At 38.3% G+C, this 15,216-nt stretch overlaps 1 protein-coding gene across 10 annotated transcripts in view; it reads left to right on the top strand.

Annotated features, from left to right (window-relative positions):
- The window catches only part of LOC127508731 (NACHT, LRR and PYD domains-containing protein 12-like), a 74,610-nt gene that overhangs the window by 41,768 nt on the left and 17,626 nt on the right, over window positions 1-15,216 (top strand). For all 10 annotated transcript variants that reach the window (XR_007928892.1, XM_051887028.1, XM_051887026.1 and 7 more), the window contains one exon: window positions 15,047-15,093. Coding sequence is in view for 9 of the 10 variants with exons in the window: in XM_051887028.1 (XP_051742988.1) it covers window positions 15,047-15,093 (47 nt within the window). In the remaining variant the exon portion in view is untranslated. The remainder of the gene's footprint in view (window positions 1-15,046; window positions 15,094-15,216) is intronic.

The following is a 15,216-nucleotide window of genomic DNA, read 5'->3' as shown; positions in this document are numbered from 1 at the left end:
GCAATTATTAACGTTACTGTAGCATGAAGCAGAACAGGACCAAGTGTTGGGGGAGCTGAACGAGGCCGGTGGAGCGATTGCGCAACAAATGCCTTTTAGTTTTGCAACAGTCACCAGCGCCACTCCTGCTTTTCTGGTCATGAGTGTGAGGTAACGCAGTTCTGTTTATCATATTAGATACATTTGAGTGTGTTGAAAATTATGTTATGACGTTACTCTGTGCGTTCGCTTGGTGGCTGCTGTGAGAGACTTGTTGCACACTGCAGATCAATTTTAGAATATCATATTAAATGCTGGATGGCTTGTGTTGATAAATGGCATGCAATTAATTTTAAAACGTATTGTATGACAGAGAAAATTCTGTATTACTGTTACTAAAAATAAAGCTGCATCTGATTATGTTAGCTACTTCACGAAATAGTGTTTTTCTCTGAGGCATGGTGAAGCATGGTACTCGCAAAAAATCAAGAAAATTAGATTTAAACAATAAGACTAAACATGTTGAGCTATATAACAATAATTAGTTTTCTGTCTATAAATGTAACCAAACAGTTGTTCCCTTGCCTATTAAAACATGTAATATATTAAGGCGTCTTTGTTGTTTCCATGGTTTCTACAAAATAAAACTGGAAACCGAGGCAGACCGAGCGTTAACGCGGGTATGACACAATTGACAGGCGACTCCTCACATGTCCCAGAGCCTTGGTTAAAATCACGATTTTCTAATGATTTACAAATAGTTGCAAACATTTGGGATATTGTAAGTACTCAAGTGAACAAAATATATAACACTCAGCCTAGTGGTTTTTTGGTTATTTTACTGCAAAATTCTTACATATTGCACCTAAACTGCACATATAAATATTATGTAACAGTGACATTCAAATGAAATTTTGTCAGCTTTACTTGAATTTCTTTTGTTCATAAAACTAAATTATGTGTACAGATTACTCAATATAGTTGCGTGGAACCACTTGACACTACTTTTTTTAATCAACAATTCATTTTTTTGAGCGTTCAATTGGCACATTTGTTTGAAGTACATTGGCACATTGGTCAATATGTCATTCGTCACGTTGGAAGTTGCGCTTCCGCGGCTTGTCAACTAAGTTGACTTGCGTATGGATGTTTGCCAGAAGCTGGTTATTATAGTTTATAAACAGGGATGCACACAATGTTTTAAGCCTGGTTCTCATGAGAGTACTTAGAGATTGGAATTGGTACTCACCCTGTGCGCAGCGAAACTTAACATCATCTTCCTTACTGCCCTCCTCACTGTCCTCAATTTCAAATGTAATACAGGACGATCTTGCTGCCTCCTGGATGCACTTCCCTGGTTAAGTCTACGATGGGCTGTCTGCATCCATGCCTCTACTGTTGCCTCTGGGTCAAATGTTTCTGTAGTCATCTTTGACAAGTGAATGTGCATCAGGGCTGAAAGACAATAACGGGATCTGTACTTGTTTTTTATTATATTGAGGTGTGAGAAACCTCTCTCACAAGCTGCACTGCTCAAAGGAAGTATAAGGGACAATTTAAGAATCTTGTAATTGTTGCAGTAACAATCTGGATTGCTTGTGTTAACTTATCTTGACCAAGTCATACACAGAGGATGCTGCCAAACGCTTTCCTGCTTGCTGTAAACGCATCCATTTTCTTATAGTGAATTCTCTGTCAAGAGGCAAGATGGCTTCATACTTCTGGAGAATTGTGCTGATTACTGTGTTTCCAAAACGGTGGAGGTCTTGCATTTCTTGGGGCCAGGTTGATGCATAAAAAAAACAAAAAGTGATCACATGACTTCAGAGGTTCATATCTGCTTTCAAACTCTCCAATTAAACCTCTGAGTAATTCAGCTTTGTCTCTGTCAGCATCTGCATTGTGAAATGTGGCCTTCTCCATCAAGCAAATGGTGAACTGTCCAATGGCTAGCATGAGTTCATCTTTACATTCTCCTATGGTCAGTTTTTCCTGCTGAAACCTTTGGGAAGTCAGCTGTAGAATGTTGCCAATGTCAAGCATGTTAGCCAGAAAGCACTGAAAACATTTTGTGCAGATATGCTTTAAGTCGCTGTCATCTGTATTAGACAATTGTATCTGAATAGCAGGCAACTGTCTCCATATCTTCAACAGGGTCTCGTGCCTCCATGCAGACCATATGATATTATGAAACTTTCCTAGTTTAGAATAGGAAATGCCATTCTCATGACAAAGTGTCTTTAACACTTCTAATTGTTTTGCTCCACCTCTAAATAAATAAAACTGCAACAGCTTGACAATGGAGCGATTAAACGTCTCACAATATGAAACCGTCTCAGGTTATGTATGTAACTATAGTTCCCTGAGAACAGGGAACGAGACTCTGCGTTTGATCACGCTATGAGGAACGTCACACGTGAGCTGATGTCTGAAAGCCAAGTATTAAAACACTCCAATCATATTGGCCGGCGACAGCCTATGACGTCATATGGCGCGACCCGGAAGTATATAAGGAGCGCCTAGAGAGACAGTCGGTACCTTATCGTCTTGAGGGACTGTTCAGCAGGCAGCCCCGAAGCATGGCATGGTAACGCATGTTCTCAGGGAACTATGGTTACATACGTAACCTGAGACATTCCCTTTCGAAGGGAACTTCAACTCTGCGTTTGATCACGCTATGGGGAACGATATACCCACGCCGCCATGCTTAAGAGAGTGCATGCCAAAAATGGCTGAGACAAACGTCAAGCAGTTTCGAAGGAAACGCCAGAAAGCAACTCACCCTCAGATCACACAAGGCTGTCAGTGACAGCATTCCCTACGGCCAACAGCCCAAGCTAAGCCTCAAAGAGGCCTTCCGTAGAAAGCCTACTAAGGCTGCTCAAAGGCTTCTGGGACCAAATTTTCAGAGGAAAAAAGGTCCCTTAAAGGGAATATGGCCAGGGAACCGAAAGGAGCCCCAGTCACTAGGGGGGAACGAAGTCACCCCCAATGCCACCAGGGAGGCCGACCTGGTCTGATGAAGGACAAACTTAGTCTTGACCAGCCCTGTCTGAACACAGAATCTCAACCACGCATTCTTCAGAGAAGAGAGCAAGTAAGAGCGACTGCGAGAGGGGCAGTAAGCTACCTTCAGTTTACGCCTCTTGATGTAATCCACTGTGGATTTTGAGGTGTGTTTAGGATCATTGTCCATTTGTAGAAGCCATCCTCTCTTTAACTTCAGCTTTTTCACAGACGGCATCAAGTTAGCATCCAAAATTTGCTGAAATTTTATTGAATCCATTTTTCCTTCTACTCATGAAATGTTCCCTGTGCCACTGGCTGCAATACAACCCCAAAGCATGATTGATCCACCCCCATGCTTAACAGTTGGACAGAGGTTCTTTTCATTAAATTCTGTGCCCTTTCTTCTCCAAACGTACCTTTGCTCATTCCAGCCAAAAAGTTCTATTTTAACCTCATCGGTCCACAGAACTTGTTTCCAAAATGCATCAGGCTTGTCTATATGTTCATTTGCAAACTTCAAACGCTGATTTTTGTGGTGAGGACGTAGAAGAGGTTTTCTTCTGATGACTCTTCCATGAAGACCATATTTGTACAAGTATCTCTTTATAGTGGAATAGTGTACCACAACTCCAGTGTCTGCCAGATCTTTCTGGAGGGATCGTCCAGTCAAACGTGGGTTTTGACTTGCTTTTCTCACAATCCTGCGAGCTGTTCTGTCTGATATTTTTCTTGGTCTTCCAGATCTTGCTTTAACTTCCACTGTTCCTGATGACTGCCATTTCTTAATTACATTCCGAACAGAGGATATTGGCATCTGAAAATGCTTTGCTATCTTCTTATAGCCTTCTCCTGCTTTGTGAGCGTCAACTATTTTCAGTTTCAGTTTTTTAGACAACTGCTTAGAAGAACCCATGGTGCTGATTGTTGGGGCAAGGTCAGATGAGTCTGGGCATTTAAAACCTTTGAGATTGACATCACCTGGTCTTTCCAGACGATGATTGAGAACAATCCATGACACTGTCAGGTCTCAGCTTTCCAAAGGGGGCGGTGCATGCTATAAACTCTGCAGGATGCCCAAACTTTTGCAGACGCCATTTTTTTGTTTTGTTATTTTGAAAGTGTAAATGATGGAAATAAAATCTAACTTTTTTTGAAATATTGTAAGAATGTCTAATCTGTAATTTGATGCCTTTTGGAGATTTTTCCATCTTTTCTTGGCTTCTTTATGCACATTAATACAAATTTTTACCTGGGGTGCCCAAACTTTCGATCCCCCTGTACATCATGATAGTAATTCTATGTGGAGTAAGACTCACATATGCTAAAGTACTTTGTCACAACAGTAGGACATTCAATGGTGGCCTGAGAAGGGAGCAAGAAACATGACTTCAGTAACAGCAAAATGAGACTGTAAAATGCCCACATAACAGTCCACCTAACACAATCCAACAAGCAGTGCACTCGGTAAAAGAACCTTTTTACTCTTTAAAGCAAGATGAGTACCATATACGCCATCACGCACTAAGGAAGGCCCCAAAAATGGGCCTATAACCTCAGCAGACACGTGGCGTCAGCTCGTGGCAGTCTTTCAAGCACCAGGAAGGACAAATAACCGACCCATAAGGAGGTTAAAATATCACCTGGGGCCCTGGCCAACCAAAAGTGTACTCAGTAAAACACTTATAACTCTCTCAGCGAGAGGAGTACACAATTACATACACCAGTAAGTTCAAAAGGGGGCCCAGAGGGCCTACTACCTGTAAACATACGGCATTAGTCTAGTGGCCACTAGGGTTCTAGGAGCAAAAAATAGAACCAACCTAAATACTAGGTAACTATTTAGCTCAACTAGAGTTAGAAACCCAAACTCAAGGAAGCAGATGTAGAAAAACCAAACATCAGTAAGGTTTTACCACAAAACTCACCCTGAGAGGTCAGCCACTCAGTAACGTACTCAGTAAAAGCACCTTTTACTCTCAAAGCGAGAGGAGTACACAACTGAACTCCCAACGCGCTACACAGGAGGCCCATAGGGCCTGCCCTTGCAAACACGTGGCATCAGCTAGTGGCGACCATAACCATACCAGCCAGCAGGCCATGCACTCAATGAGAAAAACACATGCTCTATAACAGGAGGAGTGCATAGGGCCTATTTAGGGCTGGACGATTAATCGAAAAGTAATCGAAACCGAAATTCAGAACCTCTAACCAACTTAATTTTCCCATGTCGGTTATTTCGGTTTTTTAATCCTGTTAATACTTCCCCTTAAAAACATAGTACCGCGTGTGTAGCCACATGACTCTGCCCCGTCCAGTCAGTGGCATAAAAGCAACACGGAGGTGAACATCGGTTCAACACATAGTGATGGCGCGCGAGCGGTGAGCCTTGCGTCTTCACTAAACTTTGTCAGTTGTATTTGTTATAAGGTTTGCCAGTTTGGACATTCAAGCAATTTTAGACGATTAGATGTATTGAGCTACCGTGCTCGCACAGCTGCATTGTGCCACGAACACTCATACAGACAGCAGCTGCGCAAAACGTGAAGATTGCGCACACAGAGTGGAATGCAGAAACTAGTTGTCAGCGCTGTCCTGTGATTTATCACTGAAGTAGCTTATAAACTCAAAACTTATTATAGCATATATTTTTCTACTTTTGAAGGAACTATTTACAACCCACAGCTTCACAGTTAATAGAGAGACGGTATGACTAATTCACACATGCAATCACTCGTACTGGTTGGCCTACTGTGCTAATTTATCTGTTTTTGATTTACAACGAGCAGAAATCTGTAAGAAATGTTACGAACCATAGATAAAATAAGTGCTGAAAGTGAGCTGTTATGTCAGATCACTCTTTCAATAGGAAAAAATATCCCACTTTTGATAGTCAACCATATTTACAGTACAAACCTTGTCAGTGAACTATGAGGGCAAAAAAAAAAAAAAAAAAAACAGAAACAAAATAATAATTTATTAATCGTAATCGAGGTTTTGATTTTAGGCCATAATCGTCCAGCCCTAGGCCTGAGCAAACTCATGATCATATAACAACAGCACTTGAAAAACACAAGCTGCTAAACTAGAAGGAGGCTAAAACCATTAGAGCCTGCAACTCCAAAGCTATATGCAATATAGCTGTTGTAAAGATCACCAGAGGAAGCTAATAGAAACCGGACTGCGAAAGCGGTTCTAACACTACCCTGAGTATGCAATCCAACAGGTGATGCACTCAGTAACACACAATAAACCCTAACTGGGGAGTATAATAATAGTCACCACGCTCTTAAATAGAGGCCACTTCACAAGCCTACTATCATGAGAACAGGTGCTAACCTGTGGCAGCACTAGAGTAAAGCTCACATAAGCAAATGTAGGGCAAAAAGCTAGAACCCAAAGCAAACATAATGCTTTGAAATACGTGCCATCCTATTTTTTTTAGAGGATAAATGCTCTCACCAAACAGATTTAGTTTCAAATCTGTGCTGAGCCCTAGAGGACGGAGGCTAAAAAGCTAGCACCGTCAACTCAAACCTGAATGTTAATTCAAGTGGCTCAGGGGAAAGACAAATTCATAGCATGAATGAAGTTCTAGAGAGTGGGGCCTAGCATACACTGCATAATTTATCTACGCAAAGATAAGGGCCTACCACCTGAGAAAAACAGCACCAGGGAGGCTAATAACAGCCTAAAACCTTGGCTGTTAGTCTCAACCAATTGCACCTACATGAATAAGGGGGAAATGGGCATACGGCCTAACAACTCCCTCAGGAGGAGGCCAGAACTAGGAACTATACAACCTGAGAAGGGATAGTCATACATAGGGGAGTTAACAAACACACCTAACCTAGCTCTAGCCTGGCCGCTAAGCTACGGGCCTACCGGGCCATACACTTAGTAAAGCCTGGGCTTCACCTCCAGATCTCATGGATAAGAGAAAGAAAGCGAAGCCAGGGTTCTTTAAAGCCTAAAAGAACCTCTTCACTATCAAGCCAGAAGGCGGGCCTTCAGAAACACTTTCATCATGGGCCCAACCGTCAGCCTGACTGTTAGAGGTGCCTGAGCATGTTAACAGATTCCATTAAAAACCCCCGGGAGGCGGAGGAAGAAGGGCGAGGGCAGGTGTATGTTCACCCTCGCCAGAGAGGGGATCGAGCACCGTCGCTGCTGGCGCCTGTGCTCGATCACCTCTCTCAAGTCCTGCTTCTTCTTCCTCATATCCCGCCGCTTTTGCGACTTACTCCGTGGAGGAGGAGACGCTCGAGTGGCCGCACTGGATTTCTGGCCCTGCCTCTGAGCCTCAGCTCGAGACGAGCCAGGACCTCCCGGCTGTCTGGGCCTAGATCCGGATCTGAGCGGGATGCAGGTCTTAAATGCTGCTGAGCGCGCCTTCGCCTCTCTGAACTTTCCAACCACCGAGGGCGAAGGTTTCAGAGGGCGAAACACGAAGCCCTTCTCTTTCTCCCCGATGTCTGCGAGGTTCAGCCACAGATGTCTCTCCATGGCCACCATCACCGCCATCGATCTGCCAATCGATGCGGCAGTTTGCTTGGTGGCCCAGAGAGCAAGATCTGTGGTGCAGCACAGCTCATCCACCGCTTCAGGGGACAAACCTTGCGGTTATAGGATTGGAGGATTTTGATACTTGGCTTTCAAACATCAGCTCACGTGTGACGTTCCCCATAGCGTGATCAAACGCAGAGTTGAAGTTCCCTTTGAAAGGGAACCAGCAGTCAGCTCACGCAGGTCTGAAGTGTGTGTGTAGTGCACAGAATATGCACAAGAGAATCCCCGATTGCAACAATTTGCCATAGATTTGGTAAAATGTTGTTGTACATGCCAACATTGACCGCAGCCCCATCCGTGCAAACAGAGACCAACTTTGTCCCCCAATCATCCAAGCCTAAATCCTGGAATAGATTAACCAGATGTCCGTTATGTCCCGCGCCGTTCGTTTTGCACCAAGTTCAATTAATCCAAGGAAATCAGAGGTAAACTCTCCGTTGCTGGACACAGACACAATGTAGACAATTTCCTGCTCTGTTTTTGTTATGTCCTATGACCCGTCAAAAAGTATACCCCAAAATTCAGCTGATTTCAACTTTTCTCTCAGTTCTCAGTGAACTGACAGTCTGCAATGGTTTGGATAATTCACGTTCCACCTTCATGTGAATGATATGCCCCTCCGACCTTCACTCCCAGCCTTTTTAATAAAGAAATATCTTCAGCATACGAAAGACATAGGATGTGCGTGTTTAGCCTTATGAAAAGCTAGTAGAAAAATATTACAGAGAGCTGTCCGTTGCTCTTCACTTATGTTGTGTTGCCATCTAACAAGCGTGCAATCGGATATTTCTTCTGGAGTTGCATTTCTGTTAGTGAAAGCTTGTACAACATTTGTATGCTCCCTGCACTTTTTGTGTTTATCAAAAAAAGGATGACCAAAATTCTTTGTCCCTGTATAAAAAGGACTACTTTTGTCTGCTATATGGGGGTGTGCACGACATATCTTACACCACATTTGACTGCGCTCCTCTTCGGATTCAAGCCATGCACTTCTTGGAGCCACTTCTCGGAGAAAATTCTTTTCTTCAGCTGGGACTTGGTCTGACGTTTCTTTTGAGGTGGTGGAATGCCAAAGAAGCTATTAATGTTTGATGTTTTTTGGACATCTCTCACAGTATTAACTTTGGTTGATCTAAAATGGCGACTGTGTACTAAAGACCATCAATGACACTGGTACGCACATGAGCATTTCGAGCATATTAACAGTGCGCATTTTTCATTTCGGCTGCGCATGCGTACCAGCGTACCAGTTGTGTGCACCCCTGTTTATAAAGTTATAAATATGGTTTTTTTTTTCCTTTTTTTTTTTTTTACAAAAACCCATCACTTCACTTCAGAAGTCCTTTATTAACCCCATGGAGCCATATGGATTACTTTTATGATGGATGCACTTTTTTTGGCTTCAGAATCATGACCACCATTCACTACCATTGTAAAGCTTGGAAGAGCCAGGATATTATAATATACCTCCGATTCCTCTGAGAGAAGATAATCAAATACACCTAGGATGTAATAATGATTATTAATGTTGATTAATAGAATATATAAAAATGTTTTGTGTTTGGGGAAACTGCACGCTTTTTACACATTAGAAAAAGAAGATTCACATAATCGTATCAGCATGATGAATAAATTATATTAACTAGAATAAACTGTATAGGTACCTCAACTGTGACAGAACTGGTTTTTGAATCCTATTGAAATGTAAATTGCTAACGGGGGATGTGCAACAAGCTAAATTCTAAATACACATGAAATTACCTATGTTAGAATATCGAGGATAATAATGCGTTATGGCCAAATCATTCAATCTTTAGACCACAGTTTTAAATTATACCTTAAACAAAAAGAGTTTGTTTGACTCATCAAGTTTTTAGTATCTGTGACATTCTCATTGAATATTATCATTCTGTCTCTTTAGTCACTCAGGATGATGGTGTGAACGATCCTATAGGGCAGTGATACTTTGACCATCTACATGTGTTTGTGTAAATGTGTTTAACACTAATTCTGAATGATAAGTAGGGCCCATTTACAGCTGCTTTTACAGTTATTTTATTTTAATTTTTACAATCACTAGGACACATTTCAAAATTCACTTTTTCAAAATTATTCACACGGTTATTATTCAGACAGAAATTTGCATTTCTACAGTAGTACCATATTGAAATATATTCCAAAACTAAAAAAAAAAAAAAATACTATCATAACAAATATGTAGCTGAACACCTACGTAAGTATCAGTCTTTCATTTTCATCATCTATACAAAAGGGGAAACAGACATAATTTTGTACACTAATGTAAACATGAACAATGTAACAAACTCCAGTGAATTCTGAACAGCAAAAAACAGCAGAAAACATTGTATAATGCTGCCTGTTGTTAGTGTTTTTTGTGTGTGTGTGTGTTTTTATGAGTGACAAAGTTTGTTTGGTGAAATTGTTGCTACTGTTCAGGAAGAATGACATGATTGAAGTGTTTTGGTAGTTTTAGTGCATTCTGAATGTGAAATTAACTGCTGTGAAGCTAAAAGTTGGTTTGGAGAACTGAGTGAAGAGTTTTGAAAAAGTGACAAATATTGAAAAATGTGTCCTAGCAATTGTTAAATACTATGAGTCACAGACACTTATCTATTCTAATTTAATTCTAATATAACATTCTAATCTTGTCTGTTAATGGATAATGATTGGGCAACAAGCATCACCTGTCAGTCAGGGGGAAAAATGCAAAATGAACATCCATACTTCATATATTTCAATTGAGTTAACATAAAAAATTTTGAGATCTGACATCCAAAATCTTAACAGTGTGTTTGTGATAGTAAGGGATGGCAAAGCAACCAAACAGGTGTCACACTTTACCATCAACAGAGGACTCTGACAATCATTTTTTTAACAGAATCACTATTCACTATATAAAGTGGTAATATTTTTTAATTGAACAAAATAAGTTAATTTAGATGTTACCATTTTTATTAATCATTCCATGCCCATTTCCACACAAGTTAAAGTGTAAATGATAGAGTAAAGGACACTGGTCCCCTGTTAAATGGTAAAGTGCTACACCTGCTTGGTTGCCTTCACATTTAGCAATATTTCGTATCTCTGAATATAATAGCAATGTTCATAACAACAATACACCAGTTCTTGTCATAAAAATATGTAGTATGTGATACGATATTGTTTTAATCAATTTAAATTATATTTAAATATATTTAAAAACTGAAAATCATATAACCAATATATACACACATTCAATTTCTTTGCCAAATGATAATTTTCACTTAAGACATATCCATCTGTGTTTACATTAATACTTGCCAAGACCGGTATTTTGATATAACTGTGTGTGTGTTTGTTCGAGTATAATGAACCACAAAAGAGAACTAAATCCGGGATCACACAATGTATGAAAGGCTGCTCTTTGTGCATGTGCTTCAGGTGTGTGTCTGACAGTGTGAGTTATTAAAATTAGTTGTTTTCCACAGCTTATTGTGCTTAATAACTCTTTTTAATGTCAAGCAAGTCTCCTACCCAATCTATTCTCTGTTATATGTGTCAACCTAAAACTTTAACTTTTTGCATTGTTTTGAGGTAAAATATTAAAATCATTCAGATATCACATACTATTGCAATATGCATATCGTGGTATGTACATTTGCAATATTTCAATATATTGTGCAGCCCTAATTTTCAATGCAGCAAGTCAACATCTAAAATTGAGATTTGGGGTCAGATTTACTTACAGTTTGCAACAGCACAAACCCACTTTCAGGATTTACTAAAGATGGTGAAAAATTAGCTCTGAAAAGGTGTGGACACAGGTATTTTTGCAGCTGACCTTATTGCATATGCATTTGTAGGAATTTACCTTTTAGATGCAAAAGTCTTAAACCAGATCCTAATTTGCACTTCTCTTGGTAGATTGCGTTGGTCATTATGGAAGTGATCCGGCTGCATCAGTGTGTTCTTTAATTTGTGCTTCGTCAGTAGATCAATCATACACTGAACTTTCCACTACCATCAGCACTTTTATGGTTTTGTGCTCTCACACTAATTTGCCCTGTTTAGTAAATCTGGCCCTAGATCTCCAAAGTCTTTATAGTGTGTTTGTGATGGTAAGAAATGCAAAACAACTAAACAGTTGTCATACTTTACCATCTTACAGGGGACCAAAAGCATTTTGTTTAACAAAATCACTATTCACTGTATAAAATGGTGACCTGCAATTGTTACCTTAAGTAGCTATTTCTGCTTGATTTAACCCATAAAACATTTTTGGGTAAATATTAACTTGTTTAGGTTGGTTCAGTAAGGTTTAATTATTGACTTAAACAAAATTAGTTAATTTGCCATTATAATAACAGGTTACCACAATAGGTTACTATTTTTTATTCATCATTCCATGCCCATTTTCACACAAGTTAAAGTGTACATGGTAAAGTTAAACAGCAGCAAATGTGAATGTTATAGTGATTTCATTACACATAAGAACTGTGGTCCCCTGTTAGATGGTAAAGTGTGACACCTGTTTGGTTGCCTTTATATTTAGCAATGTTTCATATTCTGAATATCTCTGAATGTAATAGCAATGTTCATAATAAAACTAAAACACCAGATATTGCCATACAAATACAGTGTAGAAAGATTTTGAAGGTCAAAACTCAGTTTTATGTTGATTCTTGCATTGAAAATTTTTAATTGGTTCAGCTAAAGTGCCAGTGTTAAAAGACATTTAGTTCACATGATTTAATTTAGATAACTGACAATTTTGCAGCAATGCAGCAAGTCAACATAAAATTTTGAGATCTGACCTGCAAAATCTTTACAGTGTGTTTGTGATGGTAAGAAATGGAAAAGCAACCAAACAGATTTCGTAATTTGCCATCTAACAGGTTTAATAATTTACTTAAACAAAATTCGCTATTACAATAACAGGTTACCACAATAAGTTACCATTTTTTATTCACCATTCCATGCCCATTTTCACACAAATTAAAGTGTACATGGTAAAGGTTTTTTTTTTTTAGCAAAATCACTATTCACTGTATAAAGTGATGACCTGCAATTGTTAACTTAAAGAGCTATTTCTGCTTGATTTAAAACGTAAAACTTAGTTTTGTTGGTATAAATTGAAGTATGTAGGTTGATTCAATGATGTCAAATAATATTTTTGACTTGAACAAAGTCTGTTAATTTAAATGTTACCATTTTTTAGTGACCATTTTCACCATTCCATGCCTATTTCCACAAAAGATAAGTGTACATGCTGAATTGAAGCAGCAGCATGTGCATGTTATAGTGATTTCACTACACACAAGGACACTGGTTAGATGGTGAAGTGCAACATCTGTTTGGTTGCCTTAACATTTAACAACATCTCACATTCTGACAATCTTGGAATGTAATAACACTAAAACACCGGTTCTTGCCATAAAATACATTGTACAAAGATTGTGGGGTTCGAAACTCAATTTTATGTTGATTGTTGCATTAAAAATCTTAAGTTGGTTAAATTAAAATGCTAATGTTAAAAGACATTGAGTTCATATTAGGGAAGACTTAAATTAACCTGTAAACTGACAGTAAGAATTTTGACCCATTATTACTATCAGTAAACAGTTAAAAAGGTAATTTAAATAATTTTTAGAATAAAGTAATATGCTATGCATATCAGTCAAAATTGTGTGTAATATGTAAAAATTTAAAATATTGTTGAATACAACTAATTGTTTACAAACAAACACTACAAACATGTCTTATTTAAAAAAGAAAAAGAAAAAAGTAGTAAAGCTGTCTATGGAGCATTACAAAAATGAACTGGATCAGGGTATGTTTACGTGATCCCAAAACGATCCCTGTACACTAGGATCTGAGAAAATTACTAAAAAGGCTGTATTATGCATGCCATGCCAGTAGTTGGAGATGTAACTTTGTCAAGAAACACCCTACGAAAACATAACATGCACGTGCGAACATGTTATATGCATGCACATGACGTCACAATTTTCACAAATTCTTGTTTTGTTGTTTACATGCAGACGATAAAGGCATCATTTTCAAAGCCTTGTTTTCAGAAGATAAAACTTAGTTTTGCCTTAAAAAAAATACACAGAAATAAGATTTTGGGGGTCAAAACTCAGTTTTATGTTTATTGTTGCATTGAAAATCTTCAGCTGGTTCAACATCTGAGTTCTCAATGTAAAAAGACATTCAGTTCACATAATTTAATTGAGACAACAGACAATTTTTCAATGCAAGTCAACATAAAAGTTTTAAATTCTTCTAAAAGGTTGCCCACTTTGGATTTGGATTGGAAAGTGTGACACCTGTTTGGTTGCCTTTAAATTTAGCAAAATTTCACATACTATCTCTGAATGTTACAGCATCATCTAAGAAACAAAGGAAACAAAACAAAGGACATGCGTATTGATTTTAGTAGAGTAGAAATTAGTAAAAAAAAAATGTTTTAATTAATGGGCAGCCAATACAATCAGTCACAAATTATAAAAATCTTGGTGTACTTGACAATAAGCTTAAATGAGATATGTGGACTGATCGTATACTGTATGTATGAAGCCACAACAGAGAATGTATTTCTTAAAGAAATTACTTACCTTTAATGTCCACAACAGAATGCTTCTGATGTTTTATAGTGCTTTCATCAGAAGTGTTATGACATTCTGGATTATATGTACAGAAAAAAAAAAGTAAGGAAAGTGGTTACAATGGCAAGTAAATTGTTAGGGACTGCATGGGTTAGGGTTAGGCAAATAAATAAGGCAAATAATATTTTGAATGATAAGAGGTGTCTTTGCGCCTCTGCTTTTGAACTGTTGTCATCTGGTTGATGGTATTGTTTTCTCCATTGTATGAAAAACAGATTCAAATGATCTTTTTTCAATTAAAATTTTTGATAACTGATGGTTTGGTCATTCTTTTTTATTGTATATTGTGTATGTCTATGTATGTATATTGTGATCTCTTATGCCATGTGTGAACAACATTTTATATATATATATATATATATAATGAAGATAGACTTCACTGCCAGTTCACACACACAGCTCCATTGCAGGCTATGGAGGTCCCCTGTTGGATAGGTAGACATCGGTCAGAGTTGCAGGTCCCCTCTTGGCATGTTTTTAAAAAAAAAAAAAAAAAAAAAAATGCTTATTTGAAGTTATATTATGAAAAAGACCTTAAAAGAAAATTTTGTATGTCATTTTTGTTTCTTCAAAATGACCAGAAACACTGGTCCCCTCTTGGCCAGTTTAGAGTGATAGTCCCCTGTTAGTAATATAGGCGTGTGTGTGTGTGTGTGTTTGTGTGTTAGTGTGTATAGTGATTTAATGTGGGTGTGTGTATAGACATGTGTGTGTGTGTAGTGAATGAATGCAATTGTGTTTGTATGTAGTGAGTAAATGTGTATGTGTGTGTGTGTGCGTTTACTGATTAAATGTGTATTTACTGACACTATGTTTTTTTGCAGTGTGGATCATGGAGGAGAGTTCAGGATTACAGCAGGACTGGACAAATGTATGTCTACACACACACACACACATTATATATATATATATATATATATATATATATATATATATATATATACACACATACACATTTATATATATTAGGGCTGTCAATAGATAAATATTTTTA

The sequence above is a fragment of the Ctenopharyngodon idella genome, chromosome 3 (genome assembly GCF_019924925.1).
Source record: "Ctenopharyngodon idella isolate HZGC_01 chromosome 3, HZGC01, whole genome shotgun sequence".
NCBI lineage: Eukaryota > Metazoa > Chordata > Actinopteri > Cypriniformes > Xenocyprididae > Ctenopharyngodon > Ctenopharyngodon idella.
This window is presented reverse-complemented; position numbering and strand designations above follow the sequence as displayed.